We start from the raw sequence: 27,230 nt of genomic DNA on the forward strand, positions 1-27,230 counted from the left end.
TAGTTTTTTGCATAGTAAACCAAATTGATGCATTATCGCTAGGTGGCTGCAATTGGAGTTTATATACGGCATCTTTTCTGTAACTGATGCAGTCTTCTGCAATGTGTAAAAAGTCACGGGGCATTTTTAGAGTCAATTTAAATGAATCGAACAGCAAATTGTTTGAATGTTTTGGGGATCTACAAATTTCAGAAATTTAATTAGAATTCAACCATCATCAAATCCTTTAGCTCATCTATAAACAACAGGGAAAAAAATAGTGGCAAGTAATTATAGAATGAAAATTAGTAAATAATTACGCTGGGAATGTTGTAGGGAAAAAAAAGACAAAAAAGTGTTAACAACAAGAAGAAGGATTGAGACTATTCTATAAATCCAGAAAATATCTTGCACAGGCACAAATCAGATGTCTGCTTAGTTGTTTCCTATATATACATGGCCAAACATCACTTATTAATTTAATTCACCTCAATAAATGTGACTAATACCAGCTATGTTTTCTTGTAGGATGAAGTTTCTAAAATATTTTTTTACAAAAGTTTTTGATAAGTTAGAAATATCTTACATGTCAACGAAAATATTTTAAAGTACCTTTTATTTGTCAGGTACTCTTTAGTTACAAAACATAAAGAGCAGACAAACAATGTTGCACTGTGAAAGCGCTACACTCACTCCTCTTCAATTCCACAGAGAAATATTTATGAGTCACTGCACTTTGTGATCATTACAGATATGTACAAAGTGTGTATAAACAGACCATTTGTGCATAACGGACCTCCCACTTGACAAATATTTTTGTTAATTAAGAATATACGATTTATCATGTTAACATAGCTAGACTACAAGACGATAATTCCTTAAATATGAAAAATGGAAATGTCTTGTAAAAAGTCAAAACAGAACATTTCTTGGAGTAAGGTAGTGTTCATGGTGGCTGTGATGGTTGTTTTAAAGAATGGATCAACGCTGCCAAGTTCACAATATTAATAAGGTAGGCTGTTTTGTGAATTCCTAAGTATTTCTGGAAGACCCGTGACAGCATTCAGCATTAGTTCCTTAGTTATTTTACACAATGATGTCAAGTAGCATTGATTGATATGTGTGGAAAATGGAGAGGTAGAATAGTTTTTGTTCCAGAAATAAGATCTGACTGGGAAAGCAATAGGGGTGGACAAAGCTCAAGAATTTGCTGATTAATTGTTTCACTTACTTGGAAGACATACATTATATTTTGTCAAAAAGTATAAGAAAAGCAATTAATCTTTCCTAGGTAAAGCATTATAGGTATTATTTCATGTACATTTTACATCACCAAATTTAAAATTAAATTCTTAACTTAATTTCCCACAAATATTTCTACTTGAGTTCAGCTAAAACATATGTAAATCATAATTATTTTTTTTAATATAACCATGGCAATTTTGTGGTAGGATACTTAGAATTTACTATTTTTTTACTCTCAAATGCTTGTGCAGTAAATTAATGTACAGTGTCTGACACCCTGAAAAAGTCAAATTATGGACAGCACACCACTTTGCAACAGTTTAAAAACTCAAATGTTACATTCAGTGACTTCTTGCTGAGTAGAACCATTTATATGGGTGGAAACTACTCAATTAATTTTCAGCAAATAGTATCACAGAGTATGCTGTTCAGCTCCAATACAATCAACATATCTTGCTAAGAGAAAACAGATAGTAACCAGTGGAAACCAATTTAAAAACACGGCAATAACAAACTTTTTAGCCTACCTAAAGAAGTTGTCCACTAATTTTACATCGATGCCCTATTCCCAGGATAGGGCATCATTGTCTAATTGGCCTGGGTCCGGCACTCAACACTAGAGATGAGCGGTGTTCGAGTCGAACTGTTCGCCAATTTCAAATTCGAGCTGTTTTGGGCGGTGTTCGAGTCGTTCGACGAACCCGAACAATTTGCTTAAAATCGAGTTTCTGTTCGATAACTGTTCATTCACCAAAAGCCTAGCTTGATTTGCACATTAAAACTGTTTATCATTGTTAATAGACTGTTTCAGTGGGCAGAGGATAGATCTGTGCTGAAATAACGCCGGTCTCCATTTTTTTTTCCCCGCATTTACAGAGGGGCGGTGCAGTCTCTCAGCCTATCAGCAGTGCACACACACACAGCAATGTGCATGTGATGCACACAAGCAAGGGCATGTGTCATTGGCTGTGTATGTCACATGTCCTTGCCCTATAAGAACCAGCCATTTGCCCCGTCGCCACCATTTCCTCACTGCTGCAGCTTAGTGTTAGACGGCACCGCTGCTGCTGTGGGCACTATACAGAATAAGAGTGTTTTTTTGAGCGAATTGTCAGAGAGATAGGTTTAGGGAGTCGGGAGGAGTTGGGACTAGTTGTAATATCAACCCTTTTCAGGGTAGGTTACAGCAGTTCATAGCACTGTTTGCCAGGCAGGTCTGAGCCAGTGCTGTGCAAGTGTTAGTCCCAGCATTTGGTGTAATCTAGCTCAGCCAATCCTTTTGGGCTAGTAGCATTGTCTGATAGTCATCTGAGTAGCCCGCCTGTAAAGCTAGTAACAAAAGCCCAAAATGGAAAATAAACATCTAAATTTCTCCAACATACTCACACACCAGCGGGAGAGCCTCCAAGGGAGAAATTATCAGAGAAGTATAAACAGGACACTCCTATAAACTAAATCCATATCACAGAAAAACACTGGAGTCTATGTCCATATTCAAACAATTTATAATTTTATTATATCATAATTTACCAAAAACTTTTAATATATACAAACTGAAACATACACAGACAAAAAGTAACAGGCTAATTCAGTAAGGGAAACTCAGGTAGCACAGACCAAAACACAGTGTGAGTCACTCCTGATGCCAAAGTCAGATATTAATAAAGTGCATAGTGCAAATATGGGCAGACAAAAAGCACACGGGGTATATTAATGCGTATGAAAAAAATCACTTGGCCCTAAACAGCTGCTCAAAAAACTGGAGTAAATCAATCCCCAACCCGGGTTCTTACCCATACACTGGTATCAAGGAGGATCCACACCGTAGCCCCAACGCGCGTTTCGCATCGGCTTCGTCAGGGGGCGGTGCTGCTGGATGTCTACAGTTGGTATTTATAGGTCCCCCAATTATTGCAATGATTCCACCTGTTATGGCGCATGTACCCGTCCACCCGACCAGGAATTGCATCGCGTGCGGTGTCCAACATGGCGCCGCGGTTCACAGCTCCGTCACACTGACATCACTGCACCGCACGCGTCATTACCCGGCGCCGCCCACAATGCCCCAGACCACAGATGGCAGAGGACATGCACACAGTGGATCAAAGCGAACAACATATATCTAATACATCTAAATCCTAATACAAGGTATATCATCTTTAAAAAAATGATTAGTAATCCCGCACTTACTTTTAAAAGTAAGTGCGGGATTACTAATCATTTTTTTAAAGATACCTGAGTTTCCCTTACTGAATTAGCCTGTTACTTCTTGTCTGTGTATGTTTCAATTTGTATGTATTAACATTTTTTGGTAAATTATGATATAATAAAATTATAAATTGTTTGAATATGGACATAGACTCCAGTGTTTTTCTGTGATATCGCCTGTGAAGCTAGCTACACCGCCTGTGTATCTCAATTTTTACTGCATCTAACCCAGTAAATCGTTTTGGGGTTTTCGGCTTAGTAGCAGTGTCTGCACGTCAGCAGAGTAGCCCGCCTGTGAAGCTAGCCACACCGCCTGTGTATCTCAATTTTTACTGCATCTAATCCAGTAAATCGTTTTGGGGTTTTGGGCTTAGTAGCAGTGTCTGCACGTCAGCAGAGTAGCCCGCCTGTGAAACTAACTACACCACCTGTGTATCTCTATTTTCACTGCCTGCATCTAATCCAGTTAACAGTTTTGGGCCTAGGAGCAGTGTCTGCACATCAGACGTCAGCAGAGTAGCCCGCCTGTGAAACTAACTACACCACCTGTGTATCTCTATTTTCACTGCATCTAATCCAGTTAATAGTTTTGGGCCTAGGAGCAGTGTCTGCACGTCAGCAGAGTAGCCCGCCTTTGAAACTAACTACATCGCCTGTGTATCTCAATTTTCACTGCATCTAATCCAGTTAATAGTTTTGGGCCTAGGAGCAGTGTCTGCACGTCAGCAGAGTAGCCCGCCTGTGAAACTAACTACACCGCCTGTGTATCCCTATTTTCACTACATATAATCCAGTTTATAGTTTTGGGTCTAGTACCACAGTTTGGCCACTCAGTTCTGCTCGGTTTTCATCCATCGGTTGTTGTGCCAAGAACTACAGATAAAGAGTTGCCAATTAGTTAAGCACTAAAATGATTGGCAAAAGGCCAAAAGGTGGAATGGAGAATAGGCGTGTTGGAAAGGGAAAAAAAGGTTGTGTACGTGGGGTAGGTGGTAAAGCTACAGTAACATCTGCAGAAGAAAGACCATCTTCCAGCCAAAGTAAGATGTCTACTTCTTTTTGTGGACAATCTGATATGATCCCTTTCTTACAACCATCGCTACAAGCATCGCCAAAAATTCCAGATAAGGCACAAAAACAGCAGGTGCTTGAACGGATATCAAGTGCTCGTTCAAGTGGGCTCTCCTCCATGTCAACTTCAACATCACAACTACTCCAGTCCTCAGCGTTGTTACCCCAATCGCACTTGCTTCCTTACAACTCCCAAGTCTCCAGCTGCCAGTCTGAGCATGGGGTAACACAAATGGTTGAGTCTGTAGAGCTGTTTATGCATACTATAGCCTGGGAATCAGAGGTCTGCTCCAGAGCTTCTGTGAATCCAGATGAGGAAATGATCTGCACTGATGCCCAGAATCTTTGAGTCGGATCCAGGCCCAGATGAAGAAGGTTCTGAGAATAATGTAGACCCTCGTTCCCAAACTGTAACTCCTGTTGGTGGAGACAATGAGGAAGATGATGATGAGACTGAGATACCTGATTGGAACGAAAACTTGACTTTTCAGTTGGGGCAGGAAGAGGTTGGCTCTGAGGACAACAGGTGTGAGAACACACAGGATGATGATGACGAGGTTGTAGACCCCACTTACTGTCAACCCCCAGTCCACCAGTCCATGAGGTCAGCAGAAGAGGTGGAGGAGGATGCTAGTGATGAGTCTGACAACAAGGTAACGGTGCACCTTCCTGGACAGAGATGGAGTACTGGAAGCACATCAACAACTGTATCCTCAACCCCAACTGTGCCTCAGACCAGAAGTCGTGGTGGCTCTTCAGGTCACACGTGCTCTAAGCCTTGCATAGCCTGGGCATTTTTTGACATCGCAAAGGATGACCCAACTCATGTTGTCTGTAAGATTTGTCAACAAAATCTCAGTAGAGGCCAAAAAATCACTAGCTTGAGTACTTCATGCATGAACCGTCACATGGATATGAGGCATAAGTTGCAGTGGGAAGCTCACTGTGCTACAATGCGGCCTAGTGGGCCGGGTCAACCATCGTCTGCCCCATCAAGTGCATCCGGGTCCTCTTCATCCTCTGTGACTGTGGGGACAGCAGTCGCACTTGGTTTTGGATGCAGACCTTCCACCTCTTTACCCGCAACAGCCAGTGTGATTGGCAGGTCGTCAGGATATTTGCAAGTGGAAACACCTGCTGGTGTTGAGCGCTCTCTGACATCAACACCACATTTTGATCAAGGCAACATAACATCTCCACCTGAACCTTTCTCACAGACCAGCAGTTTGCTGGGGACACCCTACTCAACTCCGTCTAAGCACGGCAGCCAGCCCTCAGTCCCTCAGATGTGGACAAGTAAAAGACCATTTTCTCCTAGCCATGTCAAAGCTAAGAGGTTGAATTTCTCCATCTGCAAGCTGTTGGCTACAGAAATGCTGCCTTTCCGCCTGGTGGACACAGAGGATTTTCAAGACCTTATGTCCATCGCAGTGCCCCAGTACCAGATGCCCAGTCACCACTACTTCTCAAAGAAAGCTGTGCCTACGCTACACCAGCATGTCGCACACAACATCACTGCTTCCTTGAGAAACTCTGTGTGTGACAGGGTGAATTTCACCACAGACACTTGGATGAGTAGACATGGACAGGGGCGTTACATGTCGGTGACTGGGCACTGGGTAACTATGGCGACATCAGGTGAAGGGGCTGCTGTCCAAGTCTTGCTGTCCCCGCGAGTTGCTCGTCGATCCTCTGCATCTAGAAGTTCCTCCACTGCTTCTGCCTCCTCAACCTCCTCTCGGTCCTCCACCTGCACCCAAAGCCTGTCTGGTAATGCCACCCGCGTTGTAACAGCGCAGAAGGAATCCTGCACACCTCCTCACTATGCTGTCACCAGGGCTCAATGGCATCAGGCAGTGTTTACATTGAAATAACACCTAAACAAGAGTGCCCTCTCAGCCAGCAGGGGGCATACCTCTAGGTCAAACTATATAACCTAAAAAAAACAAAACACACCAGACCTGTCAGATAGTAACTAGTATCACTAGATCCAAAAGGACCATACTTAATGGTAAGGTGATTATAGACCAAAGGTCCATGCCAAAAGGCTAATCCCAGCCTTAGTGCTTCGTATGTAGCTCTAACATTCATATATGCGCGGCATTTGCTTCCTTCTTCTGCCTGCTTTGACAGAAGCGCACTACACGCATGCGCTGTGCTTTCCCTGGTGGCATTGTGGACTGGCTGTGTTGCCATGGGGTCGGATGGGGATGACATCTGTCCTCCCGCTCATGCTCCGGGATGCGCGCCTGCCCTCACCGGCAGCAGGCGGTTACATTTTACTGACATGCACACAGATTAGATCAACTCTTGTACGCACACATACTTTATGCTCGGCACCGACCTCCTCCCCTTGTTTGCTCTGGCAGGAGCGCATCCCATGCATGCACTGTGTCGCTCCCGACGGCTTTGTGGGTTGGCCGCGTTGCCATGGGGATGGGCGGAGATGACGCTTGTCCTCCCGCCCATGTCTCATGATGCGCGGCCTCCCTGGCCGGTGGTGGGCGGTCATATCATGCTGGGTCATGCGCCGATTGGACTGAGAGCCTCCCGTTCACCTATATATACCCCAGCCCTTCCTTTTAATAGCCACACCTCCTGACGAAGCCACGACAGGTGAAACGCTCGTCGAGGCTTCCCTCTCTGCTCACAGCACGCCAGCATCTGCCATTTACATGTCTCAAGGTATTTGTATACAATTTCTGTGATATATGTTTATATTTCTGTTGCCTGGACTATTATGTGCTCCCTAGCTTTTATCATGCATAGGGTTTGATGATGGGGGTCTATTCAATCCAAATACCATGTGCATTTTTAGGATTGCTTACCCCAGCAAGTTCATTTAGCACTTGCTGACATGTGGCCAGAGTAGGGTGCTTGGATTGTTTGTATCTTTAGCATTGTTCCTGCCATCTACATATGCTATCTTTTAGCTGTTGCTCTCCCCTTATACCCCTTTTTTTGTCCATATATTGTGTTGATTTATAGTATGCTTATGTATAATTAATACTTTAATAAACAAATTTTGCATATTATCATTCTTTTCGATACCTCTATTCTTTTGGCACGGACCTTTGGTCTATAATCACCTTACCATTAAGTATGGTCCTTTTGCATCTAGTGATACTAGTTACTATCTGTCAGGTCTGGTGTGTTTTGTTTTTTTTAGGTTATATAGTGTTTACATTGAAATGTCTGGGAAATGTGAGTCACACAGCTGAGGAGTTGTGGTCAGCTCTGGAGACCGAGTTCCATCAATGGTTGTCTCCACTCAACCTGCAGCCGGGGAAGGCTGTGTGCGACAATGCTGCAAACCTGGGTGTGGCCCTTCGCCGGGGCAATGTCACACACGTGCCTTGTATGGCTCATGTTTTGAACCTGGTTGTCCAGCAAATTTTATCTCACTATCCCGGACTAGATGGGCTTCTGCAGAGGGCACGGTCGCTGTGTGCTCACTTCCGCCGTTCGCATCCCGCAGCTCGACGACTTGCATCTCTACAGAAGTCGTTGGGCCTGCCAGTTCACCGGCTGAAATGCGATGTGCCCACATGGTGGAATTCAACTCTGCACATGTTGCAGTGACTGTGGCAGCACCGACGAGCCCTGGTGCAATACGTTATGACGTATAGCCTGGGCCAACGAGATCAATAGGTGGGGCAAATCACGATGCAGGAGTGGTCTCAGATCAGGGACCTATGCACCCTTCTGCACAGTTTTGAAATAGCAACGAAGATGTTTAGTGCTGACGATGCCATTATCAGCATGACCATTCCGGTGATTTACATGCTGGAGCACACCGTACACAGTGTCCGGAGTCAGGTGGTGGAACAAGAGGAGGAGGAGGAGGAACAGGAGTCATCGTATGTGGAAGGGATCATATCTCCAAGGTCAAGAAGGTTGGCAGCACCAAGGTGGCTGGCATTGGAGGCTGGGGGAGAGGGATTACCGAGGGCGCATGGTAGCAGCCAAACTATTGAGGAAGGTGCAGGAGGTGAGGAAGAAGTGGAGGACGAACTGGCGCTGGGCATGGAAGACTCATCAGATGAGGGAGACCTTGATCAAATTTCTGTTGTGCAAGGTTGGGGGGAGAGGGCAGACGAAGGAAGCATGATTCTCACCTCGCCACCACCAAGACAACAAGGACTTGGTCCTCCTGGATGCGCAAGACACATGAGTGCCTTCTTGCTGCACTACCTGCAACATGACTCTCGGATTGTCAGAATCCGAAGTAATGCTGACTACTGGGTTGCCAAACTCTTAGATCCCCGGTACAAAAGCAAATTTGGTGAAATAATTCCTGCCATAGAAAGGGATTCATGCATGCAGGAGTATCAGCAGAGACTGTTACAGAATCCAACATTTGCTTTTCCACAAAACACCAGTGGTGCACGTAGTCAATCTCTGAGTTCTAACTTGCCAACCGTGGGACTATCGAGTCATCACTCTAACTGTAACAGTAACATCGTATCTGGTGGTAACAGCAATTTTTTCCAATCGTTTCAAGATTTTTTTAGACCATCCTTTGCAAGGCCACAGGAGACAAGAAGTCTGATGCACAGCCAACGCCTAGAGAGGATGGTACAGGAGTTTCTCCAAGTTAACATCGATGCCATGACTGTGGAACTGGACCCTTGCTCATTTTGGGCTTCCAATCTTGAAAAATGGCCTGAGCTCGCCACTCACGCCTTGGACATCTTGACGTACCCCGCAGCCAACGTTCTCTCTGAATGTGTGTTCAGCGCTGCTGGTGGTGTGCTGACAGATAAGCGCACGCGGCTGTCCAGTGACAATGTAGACAGACTAACGTTCTTCAAGATGAACAAATCCTGGATCCACAAGGACTTTACTACCCCTGTGTCATCTTGGGGAGACTAAAAGCTTGATGATTTTTGAAAATCACCTCACCAACCGTTTTAAGAAACTCTGTTGAAATTGATGCCACTTAAATGGTGTCTGTGGCCGAATTTTTTGAAAAAATGGAGACTCTTATTTAGTCCCATTGTCAATTCCAGGTGGGTGGGGTCATCTGCAGAGTTGTTTACTCATACTATGGCCTGGGATTCAGAGGTCTGCTCCAAAGCTTCAGTGTCTGCTAGTCAGCAGAGTAGCCCAGCCACCCACTGCCTGTTTACCTATGTACTATTTTTAATGGCATCTGGCCCAGGAAATCCTTTTGGGCCTAGTAGAATTCAGTGCTACTGAGCAGCGTACCCCACCCATGAAGCAAGCTACACGACTTGTTTACCTAACTACTATTTTGTAATGGCATCTAGCCCGGGAAATCCTTTTGGGCCTAGTAGAATTTAGTGCTACTCAGCAGCGTACCCCACCTTTGAAGCAAGCTACACCGCCTGTTTACCTAACTACTATTTTATAATGGCATCTGGCCCAGGAAATACTTTTGGGCCTACTAGAAATTTCTGCTACTCAGCAGAGTACCCCACCCATGAAGCAAGCTACACCGCCTTCTTTCTTTCTCCATCTAACCCCTCGGCTCTGGGGTGTCCACTCTCCCTCCAGCTCTCTCCTTCTCACAGGTGGACTACCGCTTGTTTTCACACTGTGGCGAATCTTTTGGACCCAGGCATAAGGAGTCGTCGAGGTAATGGATAATATGTGCCGCCTTACAAACGTCCATATCGACACATTCGAGGGAGCAACTAAATGCCTCAAATAGTGAGCAGGATATGGAGCACACCATGGGCAAACAGCGATCTATGTAGTATGCTCCTTCACAGAAGCAGCCTAATGGGAGGACACTATTCGGAGGCACAGGTAGTAACCGGAACGCCCCCTCAATTTCTGTTTTGGTCATTAGGGTGCCCCTTACCAACGTCTTGACCCACCTGATTGCCTCGTCAAAGGAGGTACAGTACATAGTACTGTACTTGGTTCCGCATCAATGTTGTCGTTTACTGACCTGCCCCTTGGATATGACAAATGGTGGATTAGTCTGAATGTATTGGGTTCATTTTTTGGCACAACTCCCAATGGGAGTACCACTACGTCTTCTACGGAAAGTGTTCTGAATGGACCCGCCGCCATTCTACCTAAAGATATTTATTTTTTTATTTTTTTTGTCAAGACGTCTGGGTGTTGTTAGAGTGAGTTTAGATTTTTATTCCAGCCTTTCTTGATTTTAGACGGGCATGACATGCCTATATCTGTGTCTCCTCCTCCATTTACTCCTCCACCTCTTTTCTTTTCGCATGACTATATGTAGCTGTGACTTTTCCATGTGTTTGTTGTGTCTTCTGAGCAGTTTGTCAGCTTTTGGAGTGTTTTCTATGTGTTTTCCATGTGTTTGTATGTGTTTTTGTTTGCCTGCCTTTGGTTTCAATGGGGTTCGACGGTGTTCGTCGAACGTTCGACGAACAGTTAGTCGAACATGTCCCTGTTCGACGAACCCGAACACTAGGGAGGTGGCTCATCTCTACTCAACACCCCCGCCGATCAGCTGTTATATATAAGTGCCAGTGGTGGCCGCCTCTGGCAGGAAGTGCTTACTTGCAGAGTTTGGCTGTCTACTTGTAGTGGTGGAGCTTGTTACTGCACATCTGCCTCCTAATAAATTGAATAGGAGGCAGATGTGTACTACCCCACAGCGGCTACTACAAGTATACAGCCAAGCTCCGCAAGTAAGTATTTCCATCAGCCACCGCCATCGATAACAGCTGAACGTCAGGGGGGGTGCCTAGTGCCGGACTCTAGCAGATCAGACGTTGATGCCCTATCCTAAAAAATTGTAAAGATGGTCCAACAATGATCCCTTTTAGGAGGCAGATGCCTGCTTTGCTGGTATTTATGCACTAACATAAAAAACTGTGACTTTTTCACAAAGGATGGTTCAAAAATTATCCCTATTTGGGGAATATCAAGAGTTTTATTCTTTGCTAAATGAAGAAGCGAATGCTTTTTCACAACCTGTTCAAAAAGTATTCCTTTATTTGGGTTGCAATAACAGATGCTGTTTTGAAATTGAAGAAACAATGATTTCTCAAATAGGAATTAAACAAATTCTCCTTTTTTGGGATATGCAACAGGTTTGCTATTTTCAAAATGACTAACCAATTATAACGGCAGAAGCGGCACAGTAAAAAATTAAGACGGAACAGGCAAGGAGATGTCTAACAGTGTAGGGTCAGCAATAGCAGCCCCGTTAACAGTAGTGAAGAATACCACTATAAAACACAGTAGGCAAATGGGAGATGTGTAGCAGGCATGGCTGTGCAGTGGCAGAAGCCATAAGTGAAAATGGACAGGCAGGTGGTAAGCAAATTACACATTCGATCTAATCACTAGAATCAGCCATAGGTGAATGAAAGTTAACATTGATCCATGATTGAATAATTTTGCCAAATGTAATGTTTTCCCTCTTGTAGTGGATAACTTGGTCAGCTAGAGTGTGACAAAGCCACCGTCCATATGGAATAACCTGACAATACACTGCAGGCTGCACAGAACAGTGAATTCATAGCAAAGGGCTAGTTCTTGATGTAGGACTAAACTGATGACTCAGAAGTCTGTAGGATCAGGACTCAAGATATCTGATTGAAAATCTAACCCAGTCTAGGTACAACAGAATCTGGCTTTTCAGCCAGTGTGTATTTCTTTGCTGAAAAGTGTCAGATTGACACAGCAGCAAATAAAACGTGGTCGTGGACCATCATGTCACATATGCTGACTGGGCTACTTGTAGCCCTAGCGCTTGCAAATGCAGGGGAGCATGGAATATTTACAGTGTGGACATGAGTCTCCTGCTTAGTTATACACTCGAAAAGTATGCACTTTGTGAAAGCTTTATCATGCAGGGAACTTATCTTATTTCTGGTATTACGCCAATATAGACTCCCTTTCAGAAACCCTAAAAAATTCCCCCAATTTGCTTATATAGTGAAGGGGTAAAAACATGGACACTTTTTTCTCTAATTTCCAAAAAGTTTACTCTTTGCTCTGTCTTGTGCAATTGCCCAATTGGGGGTAACTGAAGCCAGAAACAGCAACAGGGTAGCATACATGGGTATAATATTGAACTATTGTAATAAAAAAAAGTGTGCAAAAGCAATACAATTTTTTTTTTACAAGACACACTTTGTGAGGTAAACAGTTGCATTTAAATTTTGGGAATATGGAAATTTTTATTTTATTTAAAAAAACACTTTGTAAAAAAAAAAAGACAAATTAAATGCAAAAAATTATAGCTTATAGCTTCTTTGTCTCACAAGTCAGGATACACGTTCTCTGACACACCAGCCATGGTTTCAATATTTTCCTAAAGTAGCAAAGTTAGGACAAGGGGGCATTAAACTGCCCTTTTCAGTTCATCAAGAAACAAAAAGTGTTATTAAGGTGCTATATTGCAGTATATCACGTATTAATCAATTCACAGTCACACTGACTCTGCAAGTCCTGCATTTTCCCATCACTTGAATCTTTATATTAAAATTCACAGAATGTGCTTCAGCCCTCTAGTAGTACAGTACAATCAGATTTAGGCCTTGGTATCCCTATCATATAATGAGCTTTGCACTCTGACCTCCTAGCCCTAGGTTGTAAAATCCTAAATTAACTACTGCTTTCTCAGCCCTTATCTTTAAGTCCTTTTCATAACCATGCCTGATTGGCGCTAGACCCCTTGATTTGATACCCACAAGGCATTATGGGGAAGATTGCACAGTCATGCCTGACGTCATTAGCCTGTTCTTTGGCTGAGGCAATCTTCAGCAACGCTTGAAATGGTCCAAGCTTTTATTTTTTTATTTTTTTGTGATCCTCACAAATCAAACAGCAAATTATTTGAATTTGATGAGAGCTGTACATTTTAGAAAATTCAACATGAAGTTGATTTGTGGTGGATTAATCTACTCATATCTTTTTGCAACAAAATGTCACATTATATTTTCCTATGTATCGCGTAAGTCAAACACAAATTTCTAAACATTCTCTTAAATCAAGAAAATGTAATTTTTTTATAGAAAAATATAGTCTGCTACATCAAAGTGTTTAGGACAAAAAACTGACATAAAATGCAAATAATGCAATGAATAGAAGAATAATAATAGAAACATTTTGTGCAAAGAAGAATTGCGCAAAAATTTTGTGACTTTGGCATTTTCACTGCTGTTTCAAGCAGCTTCGCCATAATCGGCAGAGTTGGAAGGAGCCAGGACAGGACAGGGAACGTTTGGTGTGTTCATGCCAATTTTATTAGCTCTGCCAAAAAGTGCAGAGCTGGGAAGTAGCTAGGGTGTATCTTAGGCCGGGGTCACACTTGCGAGTGCAATGCGAGAAACTAGCACGTGTCTCTCGCATCAATACCTGGCACAGTTGCCGGCACTCGGGACCAGAGTATGCGGCTGCATGTATTTCTATGCAGCTGAACGCTCCCACGTGTCGGCGGCAGTGCCGGATGTTGATGCGAGTTTCTCGCATTGCACTCACACGTGTGACCCCGGCCTTACTCTGAATGGATTCCTGGCAAAGAGAACTATGGCACACAGCACTTGTAAGAGGCGCTGAATTCATTATGTGACATGCGTCCCATGATGAACTAGAAGCACCTTATTCCTGCACGTCCCTCATTAAAACTGGACTACAAAACACTAGTCTAATGAATTGAGGCCATAGTTTACTTTTGTGCATTCATCCAAATTGTTTACATATTTTTTAACAGATATGATAGTTAAAATAGTCTATCAATATCCAATTAATGGGGTCCAACTATGGACGCTCTCACCAATCAGCTGACCGAAGAGGCCACAGCACCCTTCTCTATTGCTAGCCATTGGTTGAGGGATGTAATGTCACAAGGCATACCAGCTAACTGTCATTTCAATGAAAGAACATTTTTTTATTCTTTTTTAATCAGGTTTTTGCTTCTCTTTATTGCTAAAATTGCATTGAGTGATGCATTATTTTATAAAAATCTAAACCTGACAATGATATTTGTAACAAAGGGAACACTAGTAGATACAGCTTAATGGTTATAAACAGGCACTTAAAGGGAGTTGGTCATCAGAATTATGTTGTCCCAACTGAGAGCAGCATGATGTAGGGGCAGAGACTTTGATTCAAGTGTTCTGGTCACTTACTGGGCTGCTTGCTGTAGTTTTAATGTATTAGTTTTTATCTTCTGTGGATGTACCAGGCCTCTCAATAATGATCTCGACACACCTTTCTGTACACAGCTTTGATTTTCTACATTGTGCATTACAAGAACTTAGCCGTGGGGTGGTGATAGACAGAACTCATGAATTTCAAATATTACATTGTAGCAGGTTTTCTAGCCATCTCAGTGATAACTGCCTGCAAATAAGGCTAGGGTTTTATCAAAACTATAGCAAGCAGACCAGTAAGTGACTGAATCAGGATCTCTACATCATGCTGCTCCCATGCAAAGTAACAAAAACGAAAATGTGATAACAGAGTCTATTTAACCCATTACTTGCCAAATTAAAATTTTTACAAGTACGGATTTTTCAGAAAAGGGCATCCCAATATTAATTTAAAAATGACAATTACATGATTTCCTATTTTGAAAACATTAATTTTACAAACAAAACACAAAAAATTGGACCTAATTATAAAAATTATAAAATCTTAGCTGCTAGAAGCAAAACATGCTTTTTTAATTTTATTATGCATTGTCGAGGCATTCTAAAGATGTAGTTTAATAGTGGACTTGCACATTAAGGAGAGTAGATTGATCACAAACAATCTTAACTTATTAAAGTATTTCAATGCCAAAAACATAGGCATTTTTAGGATGAGCTAATTTGGGCTCTTCACTAATTTTACACAAGTAGCAATAAAAACTTTTCAAGATATCATCAAAGTCCTTTTGGTGACCATAACCATAAGCAATGCCTATCGAATAAACAATAAATGATCAATCACTATCTAGCTGCGAAATATATGTTTTACTTACATAAACATCAAGTATTTCATTTGTTGGTCCCTCCGCTAGAAATGATTCGCCTGCAGTGCTTGATATTTCATTTGGTCGCTTATATGTGAACATTGTTCCTCCGCCTTCATATTTTCCAGGTCTGTCAATTGCCCAATTCCCATTGATGATTGATCTGCCAGATCTACTGCGGAGAGCTAGCCGACAGAGAAATAAAAATAATATTACACTGTGAGCATTGTGAGAAACATACAGTAGTACAGTATTACATTGGAGCCTACCTACAAAGTATTAGCAAAATCTTGTTGAGGTGTTTTTAAAACATGCATCAATAAAACAATAAAAAACTTCTAAAAGAACTGTTAACAATTGCCAGATATAAAACAAAGTATCTAATACAAGAAGTGAAAAAAATTGTGAAATACAATAAGACTTCATACTTTATAAAGACTATGTAAAAAAAAATTATTCAGTAGACTATTGCTAGTGCCAGGTAATATACATTGCCTTTTAGAATTCAAAGTAGCTTCAAGCGGTTGCCTCAATATCAACACAAGCGTATACAGGTCCGTCAACTGGGACCCCAACTAATAATCAGGACAATTAGGATTGATAGTACAGAAGCCCCCACTGCTATCTGCCCACTGTCTGATCCTTTGCACCTTCGTCACTTTGCATCTCTGGCCGGGTGTTCATTTTAGGCCATGGCTTCTAGCCACAAGCAGGCCATTGAGGTTACTGTGCATGATCCAAATGCAATTCTCAGGCAGAAGCCCCAACCTAGAGTAAACACCAAGCCAAAGATGTGACGAGACAGAGGAGCAGAAAACCGAACAGCAGAAACAGCACCAGTGATAGCCGCAAAGGTGAGCTGTAAAGTATTTTTTTTTTATCTTTAATCTTTTGACGGCCACTTAACTCTCTGGATCTCCCCTCTGCTTCTGCCTGCTGTCCAGTCCTCCATACCTTTGTTATACCGTGCAACTGTGGACAATAGTGCAAGGCCAGAAGCAAGCAGGAACTAGAAGTCACTACGCATGCATAGTTAATGCCAGGGCCTGCTTGTGGTCAGAAGCACCATCATAGAGTGAACACCAGGCCTGAGATGCAATGGAGGCATTGAGGACTGGACAATTGGTGGGGAGCAATTGGAGCGGCAGACAGGTGACAGACACCAAAGCATAAATAGGGATATTAAATTTGCGGAAAATAGCTTTTCTGAAAATCAAATTTCCTGGTAAAATTCGTGCAAAGAAGCAAATTTGGATTTTGTCAGATCCGTTCATCTCTAGTTAGGATGTTTGAAAGGATGAGAGTTTAGCAGCAATTTTTTTTTTTCAATGAAAGTCACAAAACTTATCTTATTAAGGACAAATTTGCTTTTGAGATGACTTTTTAGGGGCTGACATATCAACAATTAACAAACAATACCCAATTTTGAAAACAGCACCTCTCAAGGTAATAAAATGACTTTCAGAAAGTGTATTAACTCTTTAGTTGCTTTATAGGGATTAAGGCAAAATGGAATGAAAAACATTATTACATTTTTTTCTACAGAAATGTTACATTAGCCCCAAATAATTTTTTATTTCACAAAGATAACAATAGAAAATGGATCACACAATTTGTTGTACAATTTCTCCTGAGTATGCTAATACCCCCATATACGGGTGAAAGCTGTTTGGGTACATGGCATGGAATATGTGCTGTATGACTTTTCAAGTAAATTTTTAGCTGGAATAGATTGTGGATCTCATGTAGCATTTGAGGAGCCTCTGAGGAACCAAAAGAGCAGAAACCCCATCACTCTAAGGCCGGCGTCACACTGGCGAGTTTTACAGACGTATAAGCGCAGAAAATACACCCGTAAAATACGCATAACACACGGCCCAATGATTCCCTATGTCCCAGCTCCTATCAGCTGTATTTTACTTATCCGTATTATACGGTCTTGTACGGCCGTACAAAATCGCAGCATGCTGCGTTTGTCACCGTATTGCGCAAAAAAAATCGCCAAAGAAAGTCTATGGGGGCAAGAAAAATACGGATTACACACGGACCAGCAGTGTGACCTGCGAGAAAAACGCACCGGTGTTAGAGAGAAAAGCCGGTAATTCAATTGCCGGCTTTTCATTTCTCCTTCCCAAACCCGCCAGGATATGAGACATGGTTTACATACAGTAAACCATCTCATATCCTTTTTTTTTTGCATATTCCACACTACTAATGTTAGTAGTGTGTATGTGCAAAATTTTGGCGCTGTAGCTGCTAAAATAAAGGGTTAAATGGTGGAAAAAATTGGCGTGGGCTCCTGTGCAATTTTCTCCGCCAGAGTGGTAAAGCCAGTGACTGAGGGCAGATATTAATAGCCTAGAGAGGGTCCATGGTGATTGGCCCCCCCTGGCTACAAACATCTGCCCCCAGCCACCCCAGAAAAGGCACATCTGGAAGATGCGCCTATTCTGGCACTTGGCCTATCTCTTCCCACTCCCGTGTAGCGGTGGGATATGGGTAATGAAGGGTTAATGTCACCTTGCTATTGTAAGGTGACATTAAGCCAGATTAATAATGGAGAGGCGTCAATTATGACACCTCTCCATTATTAATCCAATAGTACGAAATGGTTAATAAAACACACACACATTATTACAAAAGTCCTTTAATGAAATAAAGACACAGGTTGTTGTAATATTTTATTATTCTCTTAATCCAGCTGAAGACCCTCGTTCTGTGAAAAAGTAAAAATAACAAATCAACAATATCTCATACCTTCCGATGATCAGTCACATCCCACGAAGTAAATCCATCTGAAGGGGTTAAATCATTTTACAGACAGGAGCTGTGCTAAAGCACTCACTCCTGCCTGTAAAACCCCGGGTACTGAATGGAAAGCAGGGTGATCTGTAGTTAGCTTGAGTTGCGGTGATGCACCCTCTGCTGGATGTCCTCATGAACTGGAGCCTTGGAAAAGTTCCCACGCTCGAGTTCATATGAGGACATCCAGCAGAGGGCGCATCACCACGACTCAAGGTAACTACAGATCAAACTGCTTTCCATTCAGTACCCGGGGTTTTTACAGGCAGGAGCGAGTGCTTTAGCACAGCTCCTGGCTGTAAAATGATTTAACCCCTTCAGATGGATTTACATCGTGGGACATAACGACGGAAGGTATGGAATATTGTTGTTTGTTTTTTTAACTTTGTTTCAAGACGATGGTCTTCAGGTGGATTAAGATTCTAATAAAATATTACAACATGTGTCTTTATTTCATTAAAATACTTGTAAATATTGTGTGTGTGTTTTATTAACCATTTAGTACTATTGGATTAATAATGGATAGGTGTCATAATTGACGCCTCTCCATTATTAATCTGGCTTAATGTCACCTTACAATTGCAAGGTGACATTAACTCTTCATTACCCCATATCCCACCGCTACACGGGAGTGGGAAGAGAGTGGCCAAGTGCCAGAATAGGCGCATCTTCCAGATGTGCCTTATCTGGGGTGGCTGGGGGCAGATGTTTGAAGCCAGGGGGGCCAATAACCATGGACCCTCTCTAGGCTATTAATATCTGCCCTCAGTCACTGGCTTTACCACTCTGGCAGAGAAAATTGCGCGGGAGCCCACGCCAATTTTTTCCGCCATTTAACCCTTTATTTTACAAGCTACAGCGCCCAAATTTTGCACATACACACTACTAACATTAGTAGTGTGGAATATGCAAAAAAAAGGGATATGAGATGGTTTACTGTATGTAAACCATGTCTCATATCATGTCGGGTTTGGGAAGGAGAAATGAAAAGCCGGCAATTGAATTACCGGCTTTTCACATATATTGCGCTGAATTAAATATAAATACAGAATAAATATATATATATATATATATGTGTGTCTCAATGACATATATATATATATATATATATATATATATATATATATACACTGTATATATGTTTTAACGAACATTTGAGCACATAAATCCATTAGATGTCGGTTTTGCAAGCCTGCGAGAAAATATCGCAGTACGGATGCCATACGGATTACATACAGAGGATGCCATGCGCAAAATACGCTGACACACCCTGCCTACGGATGACATACGGATCACTATTTTGGGGACTTTTCTGCATATTACGGCCGTAAAAAACGGACCGTATTTACATACGCTGAGTGTGACGCCGGCCTAAAAATGATTACATTTTGGAAACTATACCCTCAACTAAATCAGAGTTTAATGACCATTTTGAACCAACCGCCACTTCACAAAACTTTTATTGGGGTGCAAAAAATGAAAAAAAAAATTCTATGAAAATGTTTCTTTAAGCCCCTATTGTTTGGTAAGAAAGTGGCCTCAGAAACGAGCACTATTTGATATTTTGAGCTCAGTTTTTGGAAGTAATACTGTAGACTCTGGATGCTATATCATATTTAAAGAGCTCTTCAGATGCAAAAGAAAAAACAAAAGAGATGCTATTTTGGAAACTACACCCCTCAAACACTTCATCTAGAGGTGAGTTGAGCATTTTGAAGCTATAAGTGCTTCACATTTTATAGCGTTGGGCAGTCAAAATTTTTTAAAAAATTTCACTAAGATGCTGATTTAGTGACATTTTTTAACATTTTTCGCAAAGTTAATGGGAAAAATAGATTGCTTTGCAGTTTTATTTTTCTGCTGCCAGCCCTTGTTCTTTATTTTGCCATTTTCCCCTTGCGGTTCTTCAACCGGCTGGTCTTCAACAGAGCAAGTAGACTGCTCCTTCTCAAACACTTCCACCTTCTGCCATGGTTTGTTTTTTAAGGGTGACAAGGACAGAGGGAGTCCACCATAATGCTATTATGGTCTTCATCGTCTAGCACTTGTGGCTTTATCTACATTGTGACATGTGACAAGAACCTCCACCAACTCCTCATAACTGCTATCCTCTAGAAAGCTGAACAGCAGATGACAATCTGACTCCTTTATGCTGACCAGGTCCAGGATGGTCTTGATTTTAAACTTTTTGTGGTTCAAAACTCATCTTAAGTGATCCTCTTCAATAAATGGCAACTGCAAAAAGGATGATTTGAACTGTTGGAACTTGGAAGACCTCCACTATATTGGATTGATTTATACAACCAAGAACCCAAAACAACTGGAAGAATGACCATAAAAGCTAAGCCATAAACCAGCAACACTAGCATAGAATTTTTCTGGTCCACATTCCATGCTAGCAACACAATGCCAAAATGTGTAGCCTGTGGTCCATCGAGATTGCCATATACTTCCCAATTTCTCCAGAACTCATCATCTGTTAAAGCTTCATATGCATTGGCTATTTTCATAAATATAGCTTCATCTTCTCCTTTATCAGGGTGGAATTTCAGAAAAAGAAGTTGGTACTTTGTTTGTATTCTTGGTATTCTTTATCAGTTTTGGAAACTTTGTATTCGAGGAATATAAACTATGCCCATGCAAACATCAATACTACTTTCTTAGCAGTCAGAATTACATTCTGCTGTGGCTGTACAGCCTTTAGCGGATACCACAAACAGTTTCAATATACATGACGGATGTTTTTTGGTCGGGCTTGTTCAGAGTTCTGGTCATGGGGCCACAGGTAGTATGTAGCTGGGAAGACAATCAGCCCTACGACTGAGGTCAGGAAGTACAGGAATGTATTTCCACTGTCGTCATACTAGAACTGTTGCCCAGCCATGACTGTCTTTCCCTCCTCCTTGTAGGCAAACTACCTGTCAACGGGTCCCTTACAGCTCACTAGAGTAGAAAAACCGACCGACCGATGGCCGTGACCCTGCGATGGGCTCAACCACCTCCTTCTTGACACACCCATTCATTACATCCCCAATGATCAAGTCAAAAGTTAAAAGACAAACCATGGCGGAAGTGTTTGAAAAGGAGCAGTCTACTTTCTCTGCTGAAGACCAGCGGGCTGAAGAAACGCAAGGGGAAAATGTCAAAATGTAAAATAGATTGCCTTAGTTGTTGTAAAATTTCTCGTAAGTATGTGGATACCCTATATGATATTTCCTTTGTGGCCTAACCTCCAACACTCTCGCACCCCTCCAGTCTGTCCTTAATTCTGCTGCCTGACTAACTAATCTCTCTCCTCTCTACACTCCTGCTTCCCCTCTTTGCAAATCCCTTCACTGGCTCCCAATTTCAAAGCCTATCCAGTTTAAACTACTAACACTGACCTACAAAGCCATCCATAACCTTTCTCCTCCGTATATTTCCATACTAATCTCTCAATATCTTCCCTCACCTAATCTTCAGTCCTCCCAAGACCTCCTTCTCTCCTCCTCGCTTACTTGCTCCTCACCCTATCACCTCCAAGACTTCTCCCGAATATCCCCCATCATCTGGAATTCTGTGCCCCAACAAGTCTGGTTATCCACCACATTTGGATCCTTCAAACGGAACCTGAAAACCCATCTCTTCAAAGAAGCTTACAACCTCTAATGACCACATGACTACCTCAACACCATCGGAGCAACCGCAACCACCAACCTACTGTCTCTTTCCCCACAATCCTGTAGAATGTAAGGCCGCAAGGGCAGGGTCATCTCCCCTCTGTATCAGTCTGTCATTGTTAGTTTTGTTTACTGTAAGTGATACTTGTATTTTGATGCAACCCAGTCTCATGTACAGCACCATGGAATTAATGGTGCTATATAAATAAATAGTAATAATAATAATAATAATAATGTGTTTAGTAACTACAATTTAGGCAGATGGCAGAGCTCGGAAGGGAAGGAGTGCTATTTATTTTTGGCACTCAATTTTAACTAGAATAGATTGCTGACACCATATCATCTTTAAAGAGTTGCTTAGGTGCCAAAACTTTAGAAACTCCCATAAGTTACCCCATTCTGGATACTTCACCCCGAGAGGAAATCATCTGTGGAAGTGATTAGCATCTGGAATCAATGAATGCTTCTCGGAATTGTATAATATGGGACCATGCAATTTTTTTTGCACTAAGATGTTGTTTAAGCTCCACATTTTTCAATTTCACAATTGGTAAGAGTATAAAATAGATTCTTAATCTGTATATAAACCCCAATATCTGGTCAGAAACTATGGTTTGAGATCACTGCAAAGCTCAAAAGTGAAGGAGCACCATTTTGAATTAAAAATTTAGCTGGAATGGTTTCTGTGCCATATCACATTAGCAGAGTCCTGGAGGTATTAGAACATCAGAACCTCCCAAAAGTGACCCAATTGAACATGTTGACACCACATAGGACATTGATCCATAAAGAGATAAAAAAGACAATTTCACCACTAAAATATTGTTTTAACACCAGATTTTGTTTTATTTTCACCTACGTTAATATGTGAAAAAAGGACACTAAAATTTGTTACAATTTTTTTTCCAAATGCAGCAATACCACATCTGTGTTCGTAATCTGCTGTTTGCGACATGGCAGGGCTCAGAAGGGAAGGATCTCTTTTTGACTTTTGAAATGCATATTTTCCCTGAATAGTTTATGGATCGCCATGTTTTGAGACTACAAGTTTTTTTATTTTTAAACCCACAGAGCCATATGATAGCTTGTGTTATTGCAGGATGAGTTGAAGTTTTTACTGGTACCATTTTGGTGTACATAGCATTTTTTTATTGCTTTCTATTTCCATTTTTTCTAGGCAAAATGAAAATAAAATAGCAATTCACAAATTATTGTTCTTTTTTATGCTGTAAACCATGTGGTAAATGTAATACGATAGCTTTATTCTTCAGGTCACTACAGTAATGCCTTATTTACTGTATATACAGTAGGTTTTTATGTATTGCACCTTTTTCACATTAAAACCATATTTTTAACAAAACATGAGCTAAGATGACTATTTTTATATCATTTCATACCATAAATACATATATATATACACATATATATATATATATAGTATATACAGTATATATATATATATATATATATATATATATATACACTCACCGGCCACTTTATTAGGTACACCTGTCCAACTTCTTGTTAACACTTAATTTCTAATCAGCCAATCACATGGCGGCAACTCAGTGCATTTAGGCATGTAGACATGGTCAAGACAATCTCCTGCAGTTCAAACCGAGCATCAGTATGGGGAAGAAAGGTGATTTGAGTGCCTTTGAACGTGGCATGGTTGTTGGTGCCAGAAGGGCTGGTCTGAGTATTTCAGAAACTGCTGATCTACTGGGATTTTCACGCACAACCATCTCTAGGGTTTACAGAGAATGGTCCGAAAAAGAAAAAAAATCCAGTGAGCGGCAGTTCTGTGAGCGGAAATGCCTTGTTGATGCCAGAGGTCAGAGGAGAATGGGCAGACTGGTTCGAGCTGATAGAAAGGCAACAGTGACTCAAATCGCCACCCGTTACAACCAAGGTAGGCCTAAGAGCATCTCTGAACGCACAGTGCGTCGAACTTTGAGGCAGATGGGCTACAGCAGCAGAAGACCACACCGGGTACCACTCCTTTCAGCTAAGAACAGGAAACTGAGGCTACAATTTGTACAAGCTCATCGAAATTGGACAGTAGAAGATTGGAAAAACGTTGCTTGGTCTGATGAGTCTCGATTTCTGCTGCGACATTCGGATGGTAGGGTCAGAATTTGGCGTAAACAACATGAAAGCATGGATCCATCCTGCCTTGTATGGAGCATCTTTGGGATGTGCAGCCGACAAATCTGCGGCAACTGTGTGATGCCATCATGTCAATATGGACCAAAATCTCTGAGGAATGCTTCCAGCACCTTGTTGAATCTATGCCACGAAGAATTGAGGCAGTTCTGAAGGCAAAAGGGGGTCCAACCCGTTACTAGCATGGTGTACCTAATAAAGTGGCCGGTGAGTGTATATATATAGTACAGACCAACAGTTTGGACACATTTTCCCATTTAGAGATTTTTCTGTATTTTCCTGACTATGAAAATTGTGCATTGTGCACTGAAGGCATCAAAACTATGAATTAACACATGTGGAATTATATACTTATCAAAAAAGTGTGAAACAACTGAAATGATGTCTATTATTCCACGCTCTTCAAAGTAGCCACCTTTTGCTTTGATGACTGCTTTGCACACTCTTGGCATTCTCTTGATGAGCTTCAAGAGGTAGTCACCGGGAATGGTCTTCCAACAATCTTGAAGGAGTTCCTAGAGATGCTTAGCACTTGTTGGCCCTTTTGTCTTCACTCTGCGGTCCAGCTCACCCCAAACCATCTCGATTGGGTTCAGGTCTGGTGACTGTGGAGGCCAGGTCATCTGGCGTAGCACCCCATCACTCTCCTTCTTGGTCAAATAGCCCTTACATAGCCTGGAGGTGTGTTTGGGGTCATTGTCCTGTTGAAAAATAAATGATGGTCCAACTAAACACAAACCGGGAAAATGGCCGCTGGGGGCGGCACATGCTCAGATTCAGATCTCGTCCCGAGATCTCGGGAGATGAGATCTGAATCTGACCATGCGCCGTCCCCAGCAGCCATTTTCCCGGAGGCCACCGCATCACAGCAATAGAGCTGCCAGTGCCTCCGGGCTTTGAGGAGATGCCGGAGGAGCCCCGACTCTGCACTAAGATACGCCGCCACCGCCGCCCCACAGCACAGAGGCCCGATGCTGCACGAAGAGGAGCCGCTGCACAGCACCCACGCGGCACAAAGAGGAGCAGCCGCCGCCGCTCCCCAGCACAGAGACCCCATGCTGCTACAATGAGGTAATAGGGGGATACTCCACTCACACTTTCCTGTGAGACGCCCCCTCTCTTTGTCATCGGGACCACTCCCCCCAAAAGGCACATTATTCACCGGCCCTATAAGACAACACATGGCATATAAGAAGACCCCCGACTTTTAAGAAGATTTTATATTTTAACTGGAAAAGTTGGGGGGTCGTCTTATATGCCCAGTCGTCCTATACGCCGGAAAATACGGTAAGATATAATTTCATTTGTTTCACACTTTTTTGTTACGTATATAATTCCACATGTGTTAATTCTCTGAACTAAAACACCCTGCATGTCTTTTGATCCAGTCCCTGACAGCAAGCAACCTGAATGGTATCTAACTCATTCTATCTCAGGCATTGAATCCTACATGTATCTAGATTTGTTAGCCATCTTAGTAAGCATTTGTTTTTGTATATAGATATAGAACTCACTTATGCTTGTCCTTATGCAGAGAGGTCACATAACTGTTTTCAAAGGAGTTTATGATCCTTCTAGGCCTGGACATTTGTTTATCTGGTCACTACATTTATTGTATCCTGCTGTCTCAAGTTAGTTTGATTGATTGCTAATGAGAGGAGAAAAAAAAGTGAGATCTAAGAGTTAGCCTTCTATAAATTTAGACATAGCTTGGGGAAGCATTCATGCAGGGGTGCATTCGTGCACTATTATTCGTGTACATTTATTCAAAGTACTTTTTTCTAAGTACTGGCAGTTAAAACATAGCAGTTAGACAGGGCAGTAGACAGGTAAGACAATCTAAATCTATTCCCTGTTCATTTAGAACAGAACATAAATTCACCATATGTATTTGCATAATCTATATTCTGGCTGCTGCATTCACTCACATTCACAGCCCTTGCATTAACTCTTTATACTCCATTCATATCGGCCCCTCTGTCCTCTCCTCTCCTATGTATAGCACTCATGCTCTGTTCACATTGCTTAACAGCGCAGATCCATTCAGTCCCACCATCCAACATAAGAGACACTCTCACAAATCACTTTATCATCTGCTCACTCTTCTATCCTCCTTCTCCTAGTCGCTGGGGACATCTCTCCCAACCCCGGCCCCCCATGTTATAGCAAGTCAAACCTCCCAACTGCTACACTCAGAAACCCCTCTAACCTTATTAATGTCCCCTGCATGCCTTCTGCCTCCTTCAATTGTGCCCTTTGGAATTCTCCCTCTGTGTGTAATAAACTCTCATTCATCCATGACTTCTTCCTTTCTAATTCTCTTAACCTCCTGGCTCTTACTGAAACCTAGATCCAGCAGTCAGACACCACCGCTGCTGCTGCTCTTTCATATGGTGGATTAAACCTTTCTCATACCCCAAGATCGGACAACAGAGCAGGTGGAGGCGTTGGTCTGCTCCTTTCACACAAATGTACCTTTCAGGTTATCCCCCAAGTACCCTCACTTGTCTTCCCTTCTTTTGAGGTCCATGTGGCCAGACTCTACATCCCATTCTACATGCGATTGGCGGTGGTGTATCATCCTCCTGGCCCCTCTCATCAGTTCCTGGATCATTTTGCCACCTGGCTTCCACACTTTCTCTCCTGTGACATCCCCACCCTCATCATGGGTGATTTCAACATCCCCATGGCTTTTCCCCTCCCCCCATCTGCTTCTCATCTTTTATCTCTAACCTCCTCTTTTGGCCTCTTGCAGCATACTAACTTCTCCAACGCATGATGATGGAAACTCCCTCGACTTGGTCTTCTCCAGGCTTTGCTCAGTGGACGATTTCACAAACTCCCCTCTCCCGCTCTCTGACCACAACCTTCTTTCATTCTCTATCAAGAACTGCCATCCCGCTCAGGTCACCCCCACTTTCCACACTTATAGAAACATACAGGCCATTAACACCCAGAAACTTATGAAGAACTTGCAGTACTCATTTGCCCCTATCTCCTCCATCTCATGTCCTGATTCTGCACTAAAACATTACAATGAAACCCTGCAAAGTTCACTGCACCTCCTATACATAGAACAACTTGACACAGACGGTGACAACCATGGCACATGCTGCAAACACGTTTCCTGCAGCAGTGCTCCAGGTGCGCCGAACGTCTGTGGAGAAAATCTAATCTACCGG

The 27,230-nt window shown here is 42.3% G+C and overlaps 1 protein-coding gene and 1 pseudogene across 3 annotated transcripts in view; both read right to left on the minus strand.

The window, feature by feature from the left end:
• Nucleotides 1-27,230, minus strand: part of THSD4 (thrombospondin type 1 domain containing 4) — a 1,053,272-nt gene that overhangs the window by 116,289 nt on the left and 909,753 nt on the right. For all 3 annotated transcript variants that reach the window (XM_077263867.1, XM_077263869.1, XM_077263868.1), the window contains one exon: nucleotides 15,431-15,606. In XM_077263867.1, the coding sequence (XP_077119982.1) occupies nucleotides 15,431-15,606 (176 nt within the window). The remainder of the gene's footprint in view (nucleotides 1-15,430; nucleotides 15,607-27,230) is intronic.
• LOC143773413 (translocation protein SEC63 homolog pseudogene) lies at nucleotides 20,431-21,107 on the minus strand (annotated as a pseudogene).

This window comes from Ranitomeya variabilis, chromosome 5, assembly GCF_051348905.1.
Source record: "Ranitomeya variabilis isolate aRanVar5 chromosome 5, aRanVar5.hap1, whole genome shotgun sequence".
Lineage (NCBI taxonomy): Eukaryota > Metazoa > Chordata > Amphibia > Anura > Dendrobatidae > Ranitomeya > Ranitomeya variabilis.